At 37.1% G+C, this 23,576-nt stretch overlaps 1 protein-coding gene across 3 annotated transcripts in view; it reads left to right on the top strand.

Moving 5' to 3' along the window:
* Positions 1 to 23,576, top strand: part of PDE1C (phosphodiesterase 1C) — a 238,830-nt gene that overhangs the window by 195,068 nt on the left and 20,186 nt on the right. For all 3 annotated transcript variants that reach the window (XM_088149941.1, XM_088149943.1, XM_088149942.1), the window contains 4 exons: positions 1,951 to 2,071; positions 3,188 to 3,363; positions 7,810 to 8,121; positions 10,845 to 10,907. In XM_088149941.1, the coding sequence (XP_088006067.1) occupies positions 1,951 to 2,071; positions 3,188 to 3,363; positions 7,810 to 8,121; positions 10,845 to 10,907 (672 nt within the window). The remainder of the gene's footprint in view (positions 1 to 1,950; positions 2,072 to 3,187; positions 3,364 to 7,809; positions 8,122 to 10,844; positions 10,908 to 23,576) is intronic.

The raw sequence follows: 23,576 nt of genomic DNA, 5'->3' as shown, positions 1-23,576 counted from the left end.
CTCTATTCTTTATTGTGGTCCACTTGAAGTGTTAAAAAAAAATCATGCTTTTGTTACTACTATTCTGTAATTCCTTTGGCTTCAGTCGCATATTGAATTGTCCCATAAACAAACAGAAGAGAAATAGCTGATTCCTTGGAAAATTGAGCAATGCCACATATTCTGATGAGCTAAAAATATTAAGTCTGGAAGAGAGAATATAGCCTGTCCTGGATGAGATTACACTGGTCAAACATATTTGCAATTTAAAGCTAGGTGAAGAATATTCTAGGAGGCAGAACCAGTCAGGAGTACCAACAGTTACACTCTTTCCCAAAGATGCTACTGTTGATGTTATATTCAAAAGCAGTACTGTAGTGCTTTTTGACTGGGTCTGCCATTAAAAATAGTCTGAAGTTCCAAAAGTTCCAAAAGAAATGGAGACAATGATTGTAACACACGTTTCAACGTCACAGTGATTTCACTAAATTTCAGGTTGTTTGGGAGTAGATGGAGAGAAAGATAAAACTTTATATACATATGCATTATATGTTTATTGGGCTCTATATATACATACATGCACACTTAACATACATACAAATACACAGAGTAAGTTTAAGTTATGAAAGCCACTTCCAATTCTCCATGAAAATGGGGTGATGATAATAGGAATATAGCTCTCATCTTCTTTTGAACCTGCCATTAATCAAGTTAAACCTTCTTTTGTCCCTCTTTTTTTGGGCTTCCTGATGCATGGGGACAAGGGGCTGGACTTCAGTTACACAATCACAGCAGCTGTCTTGACTTTATTTACTTCCCTGTGAATGTTTCTACCCTCTGTATATAAATCCAATCTAAAATATTGTGCATGTTTTGTGCAGTGCAATCTTTTACATGTGTGTTTAGAAGTACATTATTTACTTTACTTTGATCAATTTGCGTAAAATTACATTCTTGGGATCATCTAATATTAAGTAGCAACAAACTTAGTTTGCCCATAATAGTGCAATGATGATATTAACTGAAAAGTTCCCACATGAATGCGACTCACCCCTTAGTTTCTGCTGGGTGGATCAAAGGAACCCTTTCAGGTTTCCTTTGAAATTAGGAAAAGAAAAAGAAAAAATGACCAAATTAGGCTGTCAGGGAGTACTGATAGATAAGCAGTAATCCAAGGGAAGTGATTTGCTCCGAACTATTATGTTTATTATTCTCATTTTTTGAGATAAGCAAAGTTATAAGGAATCCTAGCTGATGCAAACTGGGCTTTGTGTTCCATGCAACTAAATTAAATAAGAGGATTATGTGGAATTGTAATTACATTTTGCATTAGTAGACATATTTTAATGCTGTTGTTTCTCTAGATATTTCTATAACATTGTGCCCAATTTGCTCTGCAAACAGTGAATAATAATTTCCAGCTTTATTTTTGTGAAGTAGGGATCACATATTACAAGATAACTTACAATCTGGCATTATTGTAGTAGCTAATTTTTCTGATCTGATTTACAGAAAATATCCAAAAATACATCTGATGATTCTTTTTATCTTGTAAATCAAATGCAATGGTTAGGATTAAAAGGTTTGAGGGGTCTATTACCCTTTCTCTTTATAGATGCAGAAGTATGCAGAATTAAAGAAGTAGAATTATGGCTTCATTATTATATTACTTCTATAGATTTCATTCTCCAGGCTGGGTCATAATCAGCTGTATTAATAATTTGGCTCAGATTCTCAATAACCCACACAAAACAAGCTTATTCCCATCTGTTGCATGTTGAATTGTTTACAATGCTTTATTTTGATCATTTAAGGAATTCTCATATCATAGTTAGGGATAGTAATGCCTGTGGCCAGGATGCATAGATCTTTTACCATGTTGTTGCAAGTATTGGTGTATTTATCTATCAGGATGTATGATATCAGAGTAGCTGATCCACTTGCATTTGATTCTGCTCTGTGTTTTTCCAGGATTTATTGATTTTATTGTGGAGCCCACTTTCACTGTGCTGACTGATATGACAGAGAAGATTGTAACACCTCTCATTGAGGAAGCCTCCAACTCTGGTATGACAGGGTTTAGGCGATCCAGGTCAGTAACTATAGATATATATTTGCAGTAGAAACTCATCTCCCCCTTTAAAGAGTAGATAGATAGATAGATAGATAGATAGATAGATAGATAGATAGATAGATAGATAGATTTTCTGGGGAAAAGAAATAATCTTTTAGTAATTTAATAATTTTCTTTTTCATTTCTTTTAAATTTGTAACTTTAAAATGTCAATAAAATATTATTAAAAAAAAGAGAAATAATCTAACAATGTTCAAACCAAATGTGATATGGTGACCAGGAAATTATCCAGGTTGACAAGGCTAATGAGTCCATTACAAGAATCGCATTTGGAAGAAGAGAATGTCTTGGGATGATTTTGATGAATTCTTTGGGGTAATTTTCTGGCCAAGTACATATTATCTGCTCTAGATATTGAGCGTTATTCCATATAATGTGGTTGTAGTTGTAATCCAGATATAAGATTTAGGATAATGTCTGTTTCATGTGACAGTAGCATCCAAAGATATGTTAGAGGAATCCACATTCCACTTTTCATAATGAAAACAATTTGAATTCTTCACTACAAGCACCACTTTAAGGCTAGATGTCTTCTCCAACTCAGACTCTTTCTTTCTTTGCCCAACTATGGGCCTTCGTATAAATTAAAATCTGAGTAAATCAGAACATGCAGTGTTTGGACTGCCTCAGCATCAACTCCATGCCTCTATGACCCCATGATATCAGCAGTTCAGCTGATTTCCAGCTCAGCTGCCATGCAACTAAAAATGTGATAGAGCTGGGAGCAGATTGTTTTTCTATTGGTGGGTACTTCCATCCCTCCTGAGTTCTTCTCCCTCTCTGCAGAAGTTCCACTGCAGTGACATCATGCCAAGCAGCTATTATTTTACCATTCAGTTATTTTAATTTGTGAACAGAGTAAGGAGAGTGGGTGTGAGTCAATTTAAAAGTATTTCTCAAGGTTTGGGGTGTGAAAAGAATAGTAACATGGGAGGGGGCTGTGACTAAAAAAAATGGGCCAGGAATATTCACATGTATCAAAACAAAAAAGTGAAAGGGAGGAGAAAACGGTCACTTCACTTAACATTTCTTTAGTAGTGAAAAAGTAATTAATGTTGTGTTATGCAATCCCAGTCTGAATAGCCTTAGCCCCTCAGAAGTCAAAAGATCAAGTGTCAAGAGCACTGGGTCAGAAGGAAGTGCCTCACTCAACTGTTCCATCCTCACTGTGGACTTCAAATGTTTTAAAGCCACCTGGACAGAAGTGGTGCAACAAAACCGAGAGAAGTGGAAAGCCCAAGCAACCAAAGGTAACAAGAACAGTACTGGCAAATAATGTCCAGCAAAATGGTGGATAATAGGCATGCTTGTGACCATGTGTGCAAAGGGAAGGTTTCTAAAGACCCTTGGAGGTTTCTGGTGAGAAGTTTGTGTGAACCACAGAGAAAAGGATTTCAATGGCTTCCTTTCTCATTATGGAGTAACAAGGAGGAGCACTGCTAGATCACATCTTTCCATATCTAGTTTTTGCAGTGATATAGGAGAAGGACCTATATCAGGAGGAAGTGGAAGTCTAAGGGGAAACTGTCTACTTCCTGATATATGTACTCAAGCAAACCGTCTCAATACTAGAGAAAAAAAGTACTGTAGAAAAATGTTTCTCTGTATTGTGGAAGTCAGGATAAATATTTACTAATACAGTAGCTTATTTCAGGATCATATGAGGAAACCATGACTTCATATAGAATATATCTGTTTGCTCACTGTTTGAGTAATTTGGTATCCCTGAGTCAAGTCCTCTGTACAGATTCACTTGATTTATAGTCTGTGGCTTGGTTCAATTCTTTGAATGTTGGGCATTGGATTTATAGAATACACAGGCTGTAACTTGGCTTATTTTCAAGGAATCTGCTCTGCATGGGAATTAAGTTATAGATTCACAATTGTCTTTCAGACAAAATGAAACTTTAAACCTATGTATTTCTAATATATATAGTGATTGTTTCCTTGTGGGTCTTCCAAATGATTTTCCTTAACATGCTGCAGATATGTTTGAGTGGATGTTTTCTTTATTCATTTGGCTGAATTTTAGTTGTTGCACTGTGTCTGTGATCCAGTTAGATTTGAATTATGTTTTATGTATTCATTATTGCAATTAATTCATTGCCAGTTTTGGTCTAACAGTCCTCATAAAGTGGCTAACAATGAATATGACACTATAAGTAAAAATGCTGTAAGTATTGAAAAACAACCCTCCCATAGGGCAGATGGTGGTAAAGATTTGTGGGGAGAGATGGGGGGAGGGAGAGTCCAACAGAGCAGACACCTGTGCTGTTGTCAGTGGTGTTCTTCTGACTTCAAGGATCCTGACATCATGTAGTGTATATAGGCATATTGTTGGTGTCAGGAAATTTGTAAGCATATTGTTAAGGTTGGTAGCCTTTTACTTACACAGGCTATTTTCTCTAAGTTTTACTTTTTGTCTCCAGTCTCCACCCTGGACCTCCCTGTCATCATACTCTTGATTTTCTGGCATCACCATCAACTTTTAAGAGTTGATCCTAGTAATGAACTGCTAATAGGAAGGGAGAGGAGAAAAAAGCATGTCAGCTACCATTGAAATCCAAATCAGAAAATCAATAGTGAGGTCCTATCTAGGCCTCCTTCTGACTACTTCTGTGCTGTCAAAGTAATAGCCTTAAGCCTGTATTAGCTGAAATGTTTGATTCTCCAAGCATATAATTAGATCTTTGAAACATTATGGGTCCTCTCACTCATAACTAGGTGAACTAGTCTGAAAGCTGCTGAAGACTATCAGTTGCAACATAGTATTATGAATCAGCAATGAAAGGCAAACATCAAAGCATTTTAATCTTTTGACATCAAATTAAGAATCAAGGTTATGATAATTGCCTGGAACCAGAAATACTTTCATCTAAGCTACTCTACCCGTGCAGAATGCAGTACTTTTCCCTTTGAACATAGCACCATTAGAAAGTTCTGCATGTTGTTTTTGTACTCAGTGTCTTCTCATGTGTGGGCAAAAGTAGTGGGCTTATTGCAAGCTCCTTCTGCTTAAAGTGTCACTATTCAATAGAAGCAAATTAGGAACCAGAATAAACATATGCCCCAAAGAACACAACATAGGAAAAAAATAAACTTAAAGCATGATGTAAATTTATGTTTAATTTTGACAATAACAGGCAGGTTAGATTTCTGGTAGAGACCATAGCTGATCCCCACCCCACATTTTATTTATATTAACACCAGCTTTCTATAATAGACAGCTGTTTGAGGATAACAAATCTATCAGAAGTTGTAAAATATTTACAAAACTTCTGCCACCTGTCTTAAAGGGGCTTTCACTAGTTTTTTATTATTATTATTATTATTATTATTATTATTATTATTATTATTATTTTACTGAAAATGGCATTATGAATTTTCTATAGTCCACACCTCCAAATTACTGAAAGGACTGCATTATTTTTTTATTTTTATTTTTTGCTGGCTCTGCTTGTGTCCATTGAATAACAGCCTGAATGTGGACATTTGGAGCTGCACAGCTGTGTCCATAGGGTGAAATTCTGGGGGTCCCAAACCTCTCCCAGAAGCCTTCTGGGTCTATACAACCTAGGCCTGCCTTCCAGCCTTGGAGTAGCTTTTTGGTTGCCACCTCATATCTTGCAGGGCACCTCAGTTGACATCCTCCCTCTAACCCAGTCATTGCGAGCAACAGGGCACCCAGCAATCTGTACTGACCTTCTGGTGAATCAGAAGAAAAAGGGAAATGAAAAAATGAAACGGTTTCTATAGCACCATCTCCTGGTAATGCATCAGCCCTTCCTGCCCCTCTTTTGAGGAGCTAGACCAATTTTCCATAGGAAAGAAACCAAATCACACTTTATTAAAAAGGAGAAAAATGATCAAATTAAAAAAAAAAAGCCCTTTTTCACTTCAGATATTAATATGTAACTGTTCCTTGTTCAAAGACAGGAAGGCAGAGCTGCCTCAGTTAAACTGCTGCTTCCCAATGAGTTAAAAAGGAAAAAAAAATTAAGATACAGGATTCCAGTCAGAGCACAAATTGCTTTTTTATTACTCAGCTCAGAAACTTACTAAGCTCCAAGCCTACCAAGGAAAAGTGATGACCTCAAGACTTGTAAAGCTGCATTCAGGCATGCAATCGAGAATATATGATGATTATGGGAATTGTGCACTATTCCCTAATTTGAAGAGACATAATCAGAAAAAAAAGGCTTCACTCTCTCACACACAGCAAAATAAAACAAAGGTCTAACACAGATTCCTGGCTGAAACATTTATCTAAAGTTCTCTGCTTCTTTTTCTCAGCTCTCCCCTAGCTTCTTCCAGCTGTTTAGCAGAGCTGTTAAGGAGATGGTACACGCCCTTGACATAGTAGCTCTGTGTCCATAGAAGTACTCCCTTTGTCTTTTAAAAGAACAATTTCCCCCCCTGAATATGAGTAATAAAGTTGAGGGAGTCTTCTCAGCATTTGTGTTAAAGTCACACCTGAAAGAAGGTGTGTATTTAAAGTCAGATGGTGTCTGGCATTTAGACTGGCAGGGAAGTTGCAGCATTTTGAACTCTGCTTAGCATACACAACATTATACATAATAGAGGATTTTGTTTTGGGCATTACCTCTTTTGGTAATTGTTGTAGTTGGGACTGCAATATTTAATCAACTGTCCAGATTAATTACAAATACAAAGTCATTTTAAAAGTATCTTAAAAATGTATCAGTGCCTTCTTATAACAGGCATTACCTTTTGGGTAGAGATGTAATATTTCTCTATTAAAATGTTTGTTTTCACTTCTAAATTTGTTTTTTTTCATAAGCAAATTCATGCACATTGAACCAATGATTTATTATGATTGCAGTTCTTTCCATGCTTATTTGGGAATGCGATGGCATGGGCAGTTTGGGGCACACCGTGGTATGCCCCTCTAATACCCTTGCTCCATGACCTACACTGGCTCCTTGTGGTCTTCCCAATGCAATTGCAGGTACTAGTTTTTCCTACATGGTGTAGAGCCAGATTACTTGTGGGACTTCCAACAATTCAGGTTATCACACCAGATCTGGCAGGATGGACATGATCTGGGTCCCTTTCTTGAAGCAGTGTCATCTAATGGGATCCAGCAGGCATTGATTTCTCTGTTGCAGCACCTGCCCTATGGAACACCATTCCCCCCAATATTCAGATTACCCTAACCTTGTTGGTGTGTTGGAAAGCTGTAAAAATGTGGTTACTCCCTCAGGCATTGGGTTAGAATATTAGATGATCCCAGCTATATGGTTGTAGGATGTAAGGTTTTTTTGAGGACCTTGGCAGTGTTGTATTAATGTTATTGTTGTACTTATTTTTATTTGAATTTTTGGTTTTGTTACAGTTTTAAGTATTGTTAGCTGCCCAGATAAATAAATGTCTGTAATTGCTTATGCATATTGCAAATAGGTTGAATGGCAAGCAAAATGTAATGGTAATGGTTACTAGCTCACATCCCTTCATTGAGGATGAGCAAAGATAGCATGTTCCAACTCAGTTTTAGGAAAGCAAGAAGTAGATTTCAGCTAAGTGAGAGTGGTATTTCTTAACATTTTTTAGGCTTTATGTCAAGACCTGTTTCCAGCAAATAAAAACAAAGGAGGCATTTTGGTAAGTCCACTAATTGTTTTTTATCTTGCCTCCCCCCCCCCCCTTGTTTTGTCTTTGTTTTGCTGAGGATACAGAAGAAAAAACAAAGAAAGAAGCAGAGGAGAATTCTCAACAGGGTACAGATGACAAGAAAACAGAAGAAAATGAAGGGAAAAAGACAGCTGAGGATAATATTACCACGAAGTCAGAGAAGACTAAACAAGGGAATAAAGAAGGGAACTCAGGAGACAGTAAGAGCACTGAAGCCAATAAAAGCAACATAAACGGGACTTGCCCAACTGGCAGTAGCAAACATGGAGCTTCTCAAGGAAAAAATGTAACGGAGGTGGAAAAGGGGGCAGAGTCAAAACCAATAGGAGGAGAGTCAAAACGGCATGTACAGAATGGTAAGTGCTTCTATAGTTTCACAGAAGTGAATTTATGGGCAAATTCACTTATTGCTTAGCTGTTCTAAGATGGGTAGATGAGTCATTTAGTTGCATATTTGTGTTAACTTTAAAGTAGCACAGTGGTGATTAAATGTATTCCTGCTATTGATAGTTTACTACTGTCTTATCAACCGGATTACCCATTTTAGCAATTTTAGAAGAACAGAATTTGAATGGAGAACCCCAGCTTGGTGCCCTCCAGAACTTTTTGAACTACAACTGCCGTACTCTCTGGGAATTCAGGAAACAGACTCAACCATTCTGGAGGGCAGCAGACAAGGGGAATTTGATATATAACATCAGTGCCTTTCAGTGCATAACATTTTCCTTTGTTAAGTTTCTTTGTGAGTTGTACATGTGTGTATGTGTATGTATGTGCATGTGTGTATTTATATCTATATATCATTATATTGCTATCAATATATTTGAGTAGCAGAAAAGAATCAGGGCCAAAAGGAACCAGTTTGCTCCTCTATATAAATAGTATAGGATTCCTGATATTTAAACCGATGCTTGTTATTGATTGCTTTAAAAATTCCTAGAGTATTTAACTGAACTGAGTAACTAAAATAATCCTGACTGGGTCTTAATCAATGCCAGCTGAAAGCTAAATGGCACCCCTAGGTCACATTTGACTGATGGCACCACCACGTGTTGATGCATTTTTAGAAGAATTTGGAAGGAGGGGCAGTGTTGGCACTCTCTAAGCAGTGGTGCCCTAGGCCAGTGCCTGCTCAGCCTTAGCCTAAAGCTGGCCCCGGTCTTAATCATGGTGCTGACAACTGAGAAATAATCCCATCATACACAGAGAAATATAACCAGCTCAGATCCCATAGGCTTCTAGACGATATCATAGGGAATTGTCCCGAATCATGATTGCGCCAAAGTGGCAAAAGATGCCTTGTGACAATTTCAAGCCTGTCCTTTTGTACTTGATCTCTGCATTGCACACAAGTATGTTTCATGCACACTTTGTGTTGCAATGCTGTGACACAATTTTCATCACTTGCTTCTTCTTGTTCCCCCACCCACTCTGATGCCTATGGATGATAGAGCACATAGCCCTCTGTTTGAAAAATGGTGAATATAAAGGATACTGTATACTATATCTCCCATGGTCTGATTTCATATTGCAGATACAAAGACATTTCAAACTGAATGCACATTTCAGATTGCAAATACGATGCTAGCACCTAACTGATCTTGAAAGGCTAAGTATTGAACCTCATATTAGTACTTAGATGGGGTATTATCTGGGAATCCCAACTTGTAGCCTACATTGGAAAGTTTAAAAAAAAGATCCTTATTATGATTTCTTTAATCACATCATGGTTAGCAAATCTGGGCTTAATCAAGGACAGATACTTTTTTGTGCCTCCAGGGGCTATAGGAATGATATGCTGATGTCACTAGGAAATGGGAGCCAAGAGTTTTTTCCCCCTTGCCTTTATTTATTTATTTATTTATTTATTTATTTATTTATTTGATAGGCTGCCCATTTCCAGTGGCAGTGTATGATATTAAACATATACTGTGTATTATATTGAACAATTTAAAACAGAACAATACAGAAGAATATACAAACACTCAGAGAAAATATCTAGCAGACCAGACATTCCACAAGGGGTCTGCCATCTGCTCTAGCCCAAAATCCGGGGGAAGAGCCAGGTTGGGAAGGCTCATATAAATAACACCTGGGTGAAGGGCATATGAATCTCTGGAGAGATTTTGTTCCAGAGGGCAGGTACTTAGACAGAAAAGGGCTGCTTCCTGGGCCCCACCAGATGACATTGTTTAATTGATGGGGCAGAACTATAAGCCTTGCAGACTTTATTGCCAACCCAGCCATGAAATCTAGTAGTTTAGACAGGGTTGTCACTGCATAGCAAGGCAGCCAATATAACAGCAACAAATCCAGCTGCTCCTTAGAATCCACCTTTAGCCAGAGAGTCTTACATCTGGTTATCTGCAGAACTATCAAAAGTCTCTTCAGTGACATGCCCCCCTTTCCTGGTCACACAGCGTACACCAAATTCAGAACCCAGGTGGACATATCTCTGAACAGCCCCCCTCCAGGCCCCACTCCAGCCCCCCTCCTCCAGGCCCACCCAAGTCTCGGTTATACACACCAGGTCAGCTGCCTCATCTACAATCATGTCATGGATGATAATGGCCTTATATTTAGGAAGGGGGTTAAGATGCAAAATAAGTTTGTTAAATTTGATGAGGCTTAAAATTTAAGAACTTATTTCTGCAGGGAAAAAAATGGAAAAAAAAAGTTACCAAATTTGTGGGTCAACAGGTGGGATTAAGAATTGCAGGCAAATAGGTTGCTTCCTCTTGCCTCAGCATGTGAATTAAGCCTCAGAATGAATGACTGTATGTGTGTGTGTGTGTGTGTGTCTGGGTGTGTGTGTGCATGTATATACACACACAAGTTCACAAGCCTCAGAATATATAAAAAGATATACTACAACCTTCTGAAATTCTCCCTCCCCCAGTGCATTGGCTACCCATCCCATAATCTCTCAAACAGCAAATTGGTTAAAAAACATCAGTAACAAAAATGTTATATATTTTGTGTTTATTCTGCTCTCTGCATTTATTTTGAGGTGCTTTAATTGGGTGAGAGATGTTTACAATTATTTAACATTCTCCTTCATGTGATTACTAACTTCCAGGTGAATTAAAGGATGATAGTAAGAAGTCAGAGAAGAAGGATCAGGGAAATGAGTTGAAAGAGGGTAAGGAACAAATATTTGCTTCTATTTCTTCCTCAATGTATGTAGCTCAAGTAGGCAGTTTTGCTGGCCTATGAGCTGCTTTGAGTCAGCAGTGAAATGCACAGAGTCATTCTATAGCAGAGCCAAAGTTTGGTAATCAATATATGAAGATGTTTTCATTAGAATTGTATAAATTATATGAAAATGTAATTACCTTCTTTGTTCATTATTGGTTAAAGACTAATTCTCCCATAAGCTGGTTGGAAACTCCAAATAGTAAGCTCCTTGAAGCCCCCCCCCCCAAAAAAAAGAGATGAACAATCCATTGAAACTCCCCTTTGAACTACTTCTGTGTTCAGCATTTGGAAGAGAAATAGACACATAAAGTAAATTCAGTTGTAATGTAATAAAACTAAAACAATATTCATAGTTAGCTCTAAAACGTGAGTGCTCTTACCTTGAAATTTCCAAATGGAACATCAGAAATCTAATTTTGATATTTTTAAGAGAAACTGTGTAAGTCCTGCTTTCTTTAATTTTGCCCTGCACACACACACACACACACACACAGCCCCTCACACCCATTTGCTGAAAGAAAGAAAGAAAGAAAGAAAGAAAGAAAGAAAGAAAGAAAGAAAGAAAGAAAGAAAGAAGGAAGGAAGGAAGGAAGGAAGGAAGGAAGGAAGGAAGGAAGGAAGGAAGGAAGGAAGGAAGGAAGGAAGGAAGGAAGGAAAGAAAGAAAGAAAGAAAGAAAGAAAGAAAGAAAGAAAGAAGGAAGGAAGGAAGGAAGGAAGGAAGGAAGGAAGGAAGGAAGGAAGGAAGGAAGGAAGGAAGGAAGGAAGGAGAAGAAAGAAAGAAAGAAAGAAAGAAAGAAAGAAAGAAAGAAAGAAAGAAAGAAAGAAAGAAAGAAAGAAAGAAAAAGAAAATCTGTTATCCTTTGCAAATCTGATATTTGTATTACTAGGTAGCTTTTAATATAATCCTCAAATTGCCATATTTCATATTGGACTCTTTAGAAATTAATAAATCTATTATTTTCATTTAAAAACAGCTACCATTCCTTCTGCATATTATTATTACATATTAAGTTCTGCACTTCTGATTTGAAATACTATTTGTTTGTCAGTTTCTTACTAGATACCATTGTCTTTAGTTGTCATGACAGGAAAATTCATAAGTGCATTGGGGCTACATATATCCAAATATATTCCCCATTTCAGGACAAGGGTCTACACCCTAATTATTGTAGGGGTGCCTTAAGGGGTTGAACTAGTCATGGCATCATTCATAATTTCTATGTGAATAGCTATGAAGAGTGGAGGGAGAGAGGATCTGTATCAGAATCCTGCTAGGCGAAGATGGTTTTGCCCTTTCTATGTAGTCCCAATCCAAATCATTTTATCCACCCTGCTATTTCATCAGGAGGAAGTTGCCGATGGAGCGAATGGAAATATTTCTCCTAATGGTGGCAGCCAGCAGATTCCTGATCCAGATTAGAACCATACAGGCAAAGATTAACATCTCTTCATCTTGATACAGTTCACTATCTCTCACATTATTTTCCAGACATAATATTCACAAAATTGTTAATTGCTTTAATGAAGCCATGCTTAATTTAGCCTTTAGTTCACAAGTGCTAGAAACTATTTTAAAGCAACTAGAATAAGAATTTGAAATATCCACATAGTACTGTTGGAGGTTAAGTCCATCCTACTGCTGTGCCAATGCATTCCATGCTTTAAACATTAGCAAGGAAGGAATTAAGAAATCTGTAACCTATGCAATGTTCAAGTTAGTTATTATTCATTTTATGATTGCTTATTAGGTATTGGAATTCCTTCATATACAATAACTATTATATTCTTAAATATTAATAGAAACATAAATGGGCATTAATTTTACACAAACTTCCTTTTTTGGGTGCCTCATTATACTAAACAAATATGTATTTTTTTGCTCCTGTGGAATTGACAGCCAGTGAGAGATGACTAAAGATTAAGTGAGAATGATAATATTTGTATCTTTTAAATAATCTGAGACATGCTCCTTTGATATCTACTTCATTAGAAATATTAGAAATAATTTCTCAGATAATACAGAAGGTGGTAGGGGTGTTCTCATGTACAGCTGAAGGTTGTGAACTGTATCACTTTTGGTTAGTTAGCTAGATGTCATGAAGTCAGACATGACTGCAAAAAGAAATGTTCATCATCTTGACCCATCTTTAATAACAATGTGTAGTTCTTTCAAAAATATTCTAGAATCCTCTTTGATTTGGTCCACCTACTTTGTTCTGTTTCCCTTTTTCCCCTTCCTTCAGCCTTGCCAAGTATAGTAATTTTTCTCAGTGGATTTATATCACATGCCCCAAATATATGAGTTTCGCTCTACTGGTCTTTACCTCAAGGGGGTCATCCACCTTTATGTAGTGCAGGATCAATTTGACTGGTGTTTTTTGCAGTCTTGGTAACTGTTCCAAATCCATAATTCAGAGGCATTTATTTTCTGTCCCTTACTCTTTCTCATGTCTACATTTTACAGCTGTACATTCCTGCGGGGGGCGGGGGGGACACATTGCTTTAAGTATTCTGATTTTTTTTTATATTGAAATATCCTTAGGACTAATTACTTCTCCAGCACAATATTCATTCTTGACCCCAAGAAAACAATTCTAGTAATAATTCAACTAATTCTAGAAATTCAAAACATTATGAGTAATTTAAAACAAATTATCTGCAACCCTGTTGCTGGTTCATAATCTTAGGTTCCAGAAAGGTAGAACCCAATGCAAATACCAGCATACCTTGCTATGGGACTGGCACTCCTGCCATTGCCTCAAAATGCCAGGTGCTGGACCTAAATCTGAGGATTGTCCTCCCTTGCCCACAGTATTACTGTGTGGATATGAAATTATTTTAGAACCTACAATGCTTACTTAAGAATAAAATGGTCAAATCACTACTGCAGTAGGAATTGGCCTCTCTTTTTTGCATGGCACACTCCAGATATTAGCAAGACTCTTTGAATATAAAATCTCTCATATCTGGGCAAGCATAGGGTTGCCACAATGCCTAGAGAGCATGAAAAGGTCAGAATTTTGCCTCTACCTAGCTTCTCATCTGGATTTTTGCAGTCCAGATATGGTAATCTTAGGGTATGGAGGTTAAAATTCATTCCACAATTTGTCAAGAGAAGCATTAGAGCCTGTTGCCTTTAGCACTAGATGGTATAACATGATCAATATCAGCATGCATGTGCATATATGGTGAGTTCAAACTTCATTAATAAGGCAGCATCTTATTTGTGTTCTGCTTCGTTTTAATTTTTATAGTAGGTGCATCTAATTATTAAAAGTGTAGTGGCTCTGTAAATTAAATCTAAGCTCTTCAGTTTCTTCTCTTATTAGTTATATTGGGATGGGTGTAAAAACCAACACCATCTTGTATGAGAGCTCAGGTGAGAAAAGTGTTTATATGCTCCCTTCATCAATGAAATAAAGAATTGTTTTGATGTCTTTAGGAAAATTATTATTCATTCTTGGGTGCTATAGTTGGAAAGGAAAAAGATAAAGTAAAATAAAATAATTAACACTTATTCACCGTATTTTCCCTGCTTTTTAGAGCAACCCTGTTAATCATCTATAGGAACAGAATATAAATTTAAAGCTTTGTCTGAATCAGAAATGCAATGCCCACCCACCCAGCCACCCACCATTCTTTTTGTTTTGGTTCTGTTCACTGGTCATCATTCAATGTTGTTTGCTCCTGATTGTCTTTTGGAGTGTTTAGCCTGCAGGAAATCTAATCAATAACAGGACACCAAGCTCATGCTGTAAGAAGCCAGATTGAATAGCTAAACAAACACCCGTAGGGTGAATGTTACTCATCCAATCTGTTTAGATAGCATTGATGAATAATGGCCGTATGTGCAGAAGTCATCAAGAAGCGAGCAGATGAACTTGCTGGGGAAGTTTGAGAATGTTAAGCAAATTGACTTAATTCACACTTATTAGAATAATATACGTGCTAGAACATTGTTGTACTTTGGATTACAACTACCCTCAAATTTTACTTGTAAATGTTGACAAAAATGTTTATTTGAAGGGAAGGTATATATGAAAAAAATATTTGGGGGAGGACACTTTTGCAAATATACATAATTTAGAACAGTGTCTATCCATCTCAGAGTCTTTAAGGTGGGTGGACTTCCACTCCCAAAATTCCCCAGCCAGTAGTTCCCCCAGTCTACATCTCTGAGACTGAGAAACACTGATTTAGGAGGTTACAATTTAAACTGACATTTCTATGATTTTTTTTTAAATTCCAAGAAAATAAAGCAGAATAAATTTATAATACACAGGGGAAGACAAATCACCCGGATTTGCTTTCTTTTACATTCAGAGATTTTTTTTAACAGATTAATATTTCTGTCCAGATAATGATACATTTGCAAATTCTGCTAGGTTCGTATAACAAACAGGAACAAATGTCATTCTCCCTATCTGTATTTGCCAAGTTTAGTAAGTATAGCTATTTCGAACAACCAGTCTGTTATGTAGTTGCATAAGAGCAACTTCTTGTGCTTTTAAAAGAAGGCAACTCTAAATCCTGCTCTCAAATATGCTGAATACATTCACACTCCAAGCCCTTTGGGCAAAGGGCAATTGGTTTCCATTTCTCCTACACTGGATTGTTTTTAAGATCTCAAGTTCCCAAATGATTATAAAAAACATTTGGAAAGTTCTCCTAAACACTCCCCACCCCCAATGAGATGCTCAGTAATCCCTAATGAGAAAAGATGTGAGGCCCAAACATGGACCAGATAAAGATTGATCCATTTATTGTGCCTTACTTTCAAGAAAACACAGGGAAGATATGGGAGAGAATTAGAACAAGCTCTCCCCTCTCCTTCTTGGGATTAGCCACCACAATTTTTAATGGAATGTTTTCTATTCCATTTGATTGTGTTAGTCTAATATGATTCTGGAAAATAAAGCCATAGGAGAAAATGAATGCCTGCAAAAAGAGAAGAGAAGAGAAGAGAAGAGAAGAGAAGAGAAGAGAAGAGAAGAGAAGAGAAGAGAAGAGAAGAGAAGAGAAGAGAAGAGAAGAGAAGGAAGGAAGGAAGGAAGGAAGGAAGGAAGGAAGGAAGGAAGGAAGGAAGGAAGGAAGGAAGGAAGGAAAGAAAGAAAGAAAGAAAGAAAGAAAGAAAGAAAGAAAGAAAGAAAGAAAGAAAGAAAGAAAGAAAGAAAGAAAGAGAAAATTAAACAAGTAGGAACAGTTAGAAAGGAAAGGAGGTGAGACAGTAGAGGCCCTATTGCCAGTGATGCACATAAAGTGGTAAATGTTATTGGCTCATTGTGGGACTTAAACCACAGTTGTCCACAAGACAAGGAGTCCAAAGCATTTATTTACTGATGAATAGTTAGCAAAATATGTTCTTCATATGCACTCATACTATGAGATAAAGTTGAAAAAAAAGCTAGAACATACACTTATCATAGAAATTGCTTCCACCTTGTGGCCAAACTATATATTACAGATTTTATTCTTTGGGGAGTATTATTTGAATTTTTCAGTTTCGCTATTTTCTGTCTGTCTGTCTGTTTGCCGGCCTGCCTGCCTGCCTTCTTTCCTTCTTTCCTTCCTTCTTAGCATAGTCAGCTTATAAGGGCACTCATTGCTTTTGGATCCTCACTGGTTCCAAATCTGTAAAAGAATCAATATGATTTGCTCGCTCATATTCTGTCATAACATTCTACGAATTGTGAATCCAAAACACATATGTATATTATGTTTTGGATTGGAGTATTCTACCCTAATAAGGGATTCTGGCCTCTAAATTGGCTAATAACAAGAAAAGCAACATTATTAATAATTGTATAGCTTCCATCTGGTTTTCAGAATTAAATGAATTAAATCAGGTCAAGAGCAAAATACTCCTAAAGTACTATGAGGAGATTATGGTACATCATTTTTATTACTAATAATACCTCCATTTGGGCTCACTGATGATGCAGAGCAAGAACTACAAAGGGAAGGAGTGACTGGTGCAAAAAAAAAAAGTTCTATTTTCACCTATTGAAACATTTTCCTATTCCCTTTAGCTCTGCCAATGGAAGCTCTTTTTATCAATCTTTAGAATTAAATTAAACCTCCATGTTGATGTCTGAAAGTTTTAGAGACAATCTATAGGAGAATACTGTTGCTTTCACACTAATACTGGAAACAGTACTGGGTACATGAGGATGATTTATACACTGAATAACATAGGATTATGTCATGTGTACTATTTAGGAAGGGTGTTTGCTTTTGGATGTAAAAAAAAATCAACATAGTAGCTGCAATCAGACAACTGAAGCTGCTTTCTTGACTTTTTTGACCTCCACCCTGTGAACACCCCTGCCCTCAGGCCTAGGCTTGATGCTCAGCCTCAATTCAAGAGCCTATTACCATAATGAATCCTTTTTTTTAGTTGCTGTGTTACTCTCTTAAGGTAATAGTTCAGCACACTGTTCCAGATAAGAGGAAAGACAGCTGATGTTTTCTTGGAGAAATGCTTATTATTATAGTGGGCTATGCATAGGGAGAGGCTTGTATTTGTACGTCTGGTACATATTTTCTTCTGCCCAATTAAATTTATTAATCTGAAGACCAAAATTGAAACTGAAATTGAAATGGGAGAGGTTGTCATTGTGCCTTCTCATTACTTACTGTGGGATTCCTTTCAGCCATTAAGGCCCAAGGAGATAGGGTTCTATTCACCTGACTGTCTGCCCTCTTCATACCTGCCCTTTATATCTCTTAAAAGCCAGCTAGTTTAGGATGTTGGGGTGGGCTGAGAGCCTGGTGAATGCCTCATTAAGGAAGATAATGATGCTGACAGACTTGAAGTTATTGGCGATTTAACTTCTCCTGAAGATCTCTCTGAACCCGGAGGGATTGTTGAACTACTGCCCTATCACTGGGATGACATTACAAAAAATGGTTGAAAATGTTTATTTTGGTGTGCTGAGTTTCAGCAAAGACAATGAATACCATTCTCATTAAAGAAAAAATAATAATTTCAAATTAATTTCTTGACCTTGAGGGGAAAAAAATCTACTGAAGCAATAACTGTTAGACCAACTGAAAGTTTACAAATTAGGTCCAAATTTTAATGTTTTCTGGTGAAGAGTTCCTGAACATCTTGCAGTTATTTTGTAATCTTTAAATTGATCTAACAAATCTATTGCCTCTATGGACTTTTGGTCTCATTATAAAACTTGGTGGAAAACAACACTGTATCAAGAGCTAATACATAAATACACAAAAGTTAGTAGTTTGCAGTCATTTTTTCAACCATTTACCTGGCTGCTGGGGGTTGTGAAAGGAAGCTAGATTCCTGTGGTGGATGCAAAGGGTTAGGGTTTGTATCTCTCTTGGCTCTAAAGTAAAAGCTCTTTGCTGGCTTGAACTAAGTTAGCATGAGAGTCACATGACCACCACACAAAATTACCTCATTATCTGTCTTTGCCGTACCACTTAGTAATGATGCAAGTAACTCAAAATGGCTCTTCCAAGTTAACAAACTATACAGGCAGAACCAAATTACAAGGAATAGGTAAACTTCATCTGTGGAGAAGCAGCAATTGCATTTCTTACACTTATTACATACCAAGGTGATTCCCATTTGAAAGAATAATGTCTTCTTATGTCAGTGTTGTCCAAACTTGGCCACTTTAAGATGAGTGGACTTCAACTCCCAGAATTCCCCAGCCAGCCATGGGGAATTGAAGTCCACTCATCTTAAAGTGGCCAAGTTTAGACAACACTGTCTTACGTCCATTTGCAATGGAGGAGGACTGCAACTTCCAAATTGGCATTGTAGAAATAGGGGATTCTTAATGGGGAAAACAGCTGTTTATCCATTTAAGCTAGATTCATGGTATTGTTTCAAACACTAATATTCTGTTGCATTTCTTGCAACCACTTTTTGGGGACTACGCCCCGCTGAACTTAATGAAGCTCACTTTGGAATGAATAAATATTAAGGCTGTGTACTTTGTTCTGTTTCAAAATCACACTTTAGTGACCTTGGGGCACAGACATAGCTCCTATCTGCAATGCCTGAAAACAGCTACATGATCCTAGGAAAAGACAGAACTACTTCAAGGAGTTGCAAGCATTCCTGTGCACTCCAAAGCTTCTATCTGGAATTGAATCAAAACTGCTGCACATCTCTAATAAACATAGGATTACTGAAATCAACCAAGAGATCTAAAAATAAATGTGTATCTTTAATGAGTGGAATTCACTATAGGGCCCTTCTGTAAGCTGAAGGTTGGAAATATACAGTATGTCTTAACAGTAAACTGAATGCATGATTACTTCGTATAACACTTGGCCCCTTCTCTAAATGTCTAAATGGTAAATTGAATGTGTGATTATGCAATATTATACATGGCAGTTTTTAAACACTTTGTTTGGATTTGCCTAACTTTTTATCAAGAATGGCAGCCTTGTTGGAAATTATAATATCCATTATCAGCAAGCTAGACATTGTAACTGTATGCTTTGTGACTATATATGGGGGGGGGGGGGGGGATGGGTTGTTGTTGTTGATTATCTTTTTGCTCAATTAACTTTTTAGTTGATCGAAATATTCCTCCTCTCCAGATTCACCTTCATATTAATAGGGAACACATTTTTTAGATCTATAATCGTGAGTGAAGTCCCCAATCCGTTCAAGGCTAAGCTTCTCATTTAAGAATTTGATGCTAAAGACTAAAGAATCTGGAGCTAAAGACTAGCTGTTTAAAATATTATAATTTGTTGCTTTAATTGTTTTTATTTAATTTTAATGCACTAGATTATACCAGAAAAAAGCAAAGGTATTTTTAGAACAAGGCAAAACCTATTCAGTAAGGGAAGCAAACTGCATATTTCTTTCTAAGCTGGTTGGAATTCAAGCTATCCTATGAACTTACTGAATGTAGCCTGCTCAAAGCTGGGGTCCTCTAGATATGCATGACAACCACTCCCCTCAACTTTTTGCCAACTTGGCCAACACAGTCGGAGGGCACCAAGTTCTGAGTAGTTGTGACAAATTCTCTGTATGCAATAACCATGAGGAATGTTCCCCTGTTTTATAACTTTGTGTCTGATGCAGCTTCCAAGGTCCATCCTTCTGTTACAAAAAGATAGGGAACCTCTTCCTCAAGGGAATACCTGAAATGTCTCAGGTTACTTGTCTAATTTTTAAGGGAGGCACTATACCTCAATCACAGAGTACCAGCTTTGCTGAAGGAAGTTCTAGGTTCAGTAAATAGGAATAGGAGATACCTCTTTTTCAAACCCAGGAGATAATATTGAGCAAGATGAGGATGGTCTGACATGGTATAAGTCAGCTTTTTTATATACTTGTGTAAGTTAATTTACTTTGGGCTATTCGATGTATAACAAAAAACAAGTATAGCTCAAATTAGTGGCAACTTCTTAATTCCATTTAGATTATTGTTTTTATTTTCATAGCAGGAACAAAAATGGCAAATATAACGTATTCCAGAAAGCAAAGGAACAACAGGACTGGCAACACAATTTTTTATTAGGGTTCCTGCTGGCTATTAGTTATGATATCTTCTAGGCTATTCCCTTCCCTTCCTCCTTGCTCTGCCCTGTGTTCAAAGGTTGTTAGTATTCTGTGAGTATGCTCAATCTTCATTTTCATGTTGGGAAGACTCTCTTTTCAAAGGTTTTGTAAGTATTTCTGGAAACCATGAGGCTTCCCTAAGTTTCCTTATAGCTCCCTCTTTGGCTGCATAAGGCACTCTGGGAAACCATTTGCTTTTTTCGTAGGACAGTGTGATATTTAAAGAGAATATTATTTGTTGTCCTTCCAATTTTTTACACTTCTTGGACAGGAGGGAGGTACATTGACAACTTTCTTTCTCTCTTTCTCTCTCTCTTTTTTTCCAGATACAGAAGAGTAAAAAACAAAACAAAACACATACATGTAATCAAAAAGGGACTGCGAGTTTCTTTCATCATTTTAACTGATCTTCACTATCCTTCTCCTTCCACAAAGACCAATTTCTGGGGAGGGCCTTATGCGGCTTTCCAAGCCACAGCTTCTCCACCTCCCACTAGCAACTTTGCCATTAATGACTGGGAGGTGGGCACGTCCTACAGGATTTTTTCCACTTAAGGTTTTCATTTATTTGAGTCTTTTTTTTTTTAATGAATTCCCTCTAGCAAAATGACTACTTTTTGGGGACTTACAGAACAAGCAGATGTGAAACCTTTTGATGGTAACATGAGTGCCAGCTTGCGAACAATATTCTGATGTGATGAAGCAGAGAACTGATACGTTCATGGAAAAAGCCTTGAAAAGCACTGTTATTTTAATGTCCAAAGAAAGGGGAAAAAGAAGACGAAGAGGCATTGAACTGTCTATCAATATGAGCAATGGGTTTTGTTTTGCTTTTTTACAAAAAGAAATCTGGCTATTTTACAAATAAGTGAATTATTGAATTCCTAGACAGCTTTATAGTATTTTTTTTAAAAAAGCCAGTAGATTTCATTTGCTAGATATCTCCTTGGTTTCTGTTTTTGAATGCCATTCATTTGGTTCATCATGTTGTTGTTTGGCATTTATTGTGGAAATAATGTTACTGAAACCAGTAGTGAATGTGCTATCTGTATCGTCTTAACAACCCATTCTTCTTCTTCTTCTTTTTTTAAGGCTTAAAAAAGGCTACTTCTGGCCTTTTAGCTGATTTGAAAAACACTTAAAAACTGTAATGTTTCCTTCAAGCTCAGCTCAACTCCTGGTGACTTCATAGACAAATCAGGGTATCCTCAGGGAACTGTGAAAAAAGTCAAGATGGCAGATGAAATTCTGAGATTGAAGCCCTCTCCTTCTTTACGGGTGGTGGTGCATATGTGATGCATGTAAAAAAGGTGCAGAGCTTCAGTCATGCAGTCACAGCTGACTTTTTCACCCCCCTGTGGACACTCCTGAACATGGCCAAGTAGTTTTCTTAGCAACCTGAATTCCTCCTTTTATATTTGTGCAATATAGTCTTTTATTGTTGAATGAGCTAGGGGAAATGAATTGGCCAAGACTGTGTATCAAACATAATGCAATGCAATTTTTTTATCAGTCAGACTTAACAGGTTTTGCTCACTTGTTTGCCTCCTAATAAAAAACAAGGGGAAGTGGGAAGCCTCATCCTGGCATCTAAGGTTTCCAGGTGATGCAGCACAACTACTGGTCACCTTTCACCCCAGAGGCAATTGTTCCTCCATATCCATTATGTATGTTCCAAATTACAAAGCTGACCTAAACATTCGCTGATAGAATTCCTTGCTATCTACTTTTATATTATTCATTGAGAGCTTGGTCCTATGCAAATTTATTTGGAAATAAAACCTGCTGAATTCGGCAAGACTAAGGACAGGACTAAGGTTTATCCAAAGTGTTGCATGAAAAACTTAAATCATGCAGAATTTCATGTACCATGGGTGGCATTACACTCTGGCTGCAGCCTTATATTTGGAATAAAGCTCAAGTGAATTGATGGAAGTTCTTTGAGTAGACAGCACTGTTCAAAAATTCTCATAGTAAGCACTCGTCTTTTTCTGTTTTGCATTTAGCATAACCAAGAAGCTTCCCTCTGATAGATCACTAGTGCATGACGATTCTTAAGAAAGGGACACATGATAGTTCAGAAATATAATTTAGATGCTGAGCCTTATGAAATTCTGGCTAGGATAGTGATTTATTGCATGTCCTGAACCTTCTATATATCAGTCCTGTGCATAGGATTGCAAACATATTTGATTTTCAAACTGTTGAAAATCCTCAAAGCAACATCAGTCCTTCTATCTGACCACACCACCAATTCCTCATGCTAGAGCCATGTAAAACATATTTTTGGTGAAGTGATTTGAAGTTATAAATATTTTTTCACTAAAGCTCAAGTTGAAAAAAAAAAAATGACTTTCTTTTTCATCCTGGATTCAGAGAAATCAATAAGGCCACCTGGACACTGTGTTTCTTCTTCTCTTATTCTAAGTCACCTGACTTCCCTTAACTTTCAGGCTACTAGTTTCCCCTCAGTATCCTTGAAAGTGAACATTCTTACAAACTTGTGTGGCAGATGAGAATGTGCTTGAATTGTTTCTGCCATGGGTTCATTGAATGAATGAATGAATGAATGAATGAATGAATGAATGAATGAATGAATGAATGAATGAAATCTATCATCACTCTCTCTCTCCCTCCCTCCCACAAAGCAATCCCAAAGTGAGATTTGGCCTAGGGCAAATCATTTTTTTCATAGTGTAGTTATTATTTGTAAAATTAATTTCATAATGAGAAGCCATGGTGTGTGTGCTTGTGTGTGTGTGTGTGCATGTTTAAGAGAATTTGTCTACCAGGAATTCACTGTCTAGTTTTGTGCAAGAACCTTTTAGCCTTACTTCCACTTCTCTTTATGGGAATAATATTGTGATGTTGTCCTATATTTTATGGGTATTTTAAAGGTAAGCATAGCAAATACTGGTGTCAGCACTATAGTTTGTGAAAATGTAATTTTGTTGTGCTCTGGGCTTCTAGCGGGTGGGAAACAGAAGCAGACTATTCAGATGAAATGGCAGAGAATATGAAGTACAGCAAGACCACAGAGGTTTGGTTTAGGGACTGGCA

Source organism: Python bivittatus, unplaced genomic scaffold, assembly GCF_059951505.1.
Source record: "Python bivittatus isolate LINGU-HERP-01145 unplaced genomic scaffold, Pbiv_v1 ctg000610_np1212, whole genome shotgun sequence".
NCBI lineage: Eukaryota > Metazoa > Chordata > Lepidosauria > Squamata > Pythonidae > Python > Python bivittatus.
The sequence above is the reverse complement of the archived record's forward strand: the minus strand, read 5'-3'. Positions and strand labels throughout refer to the sequence as shown.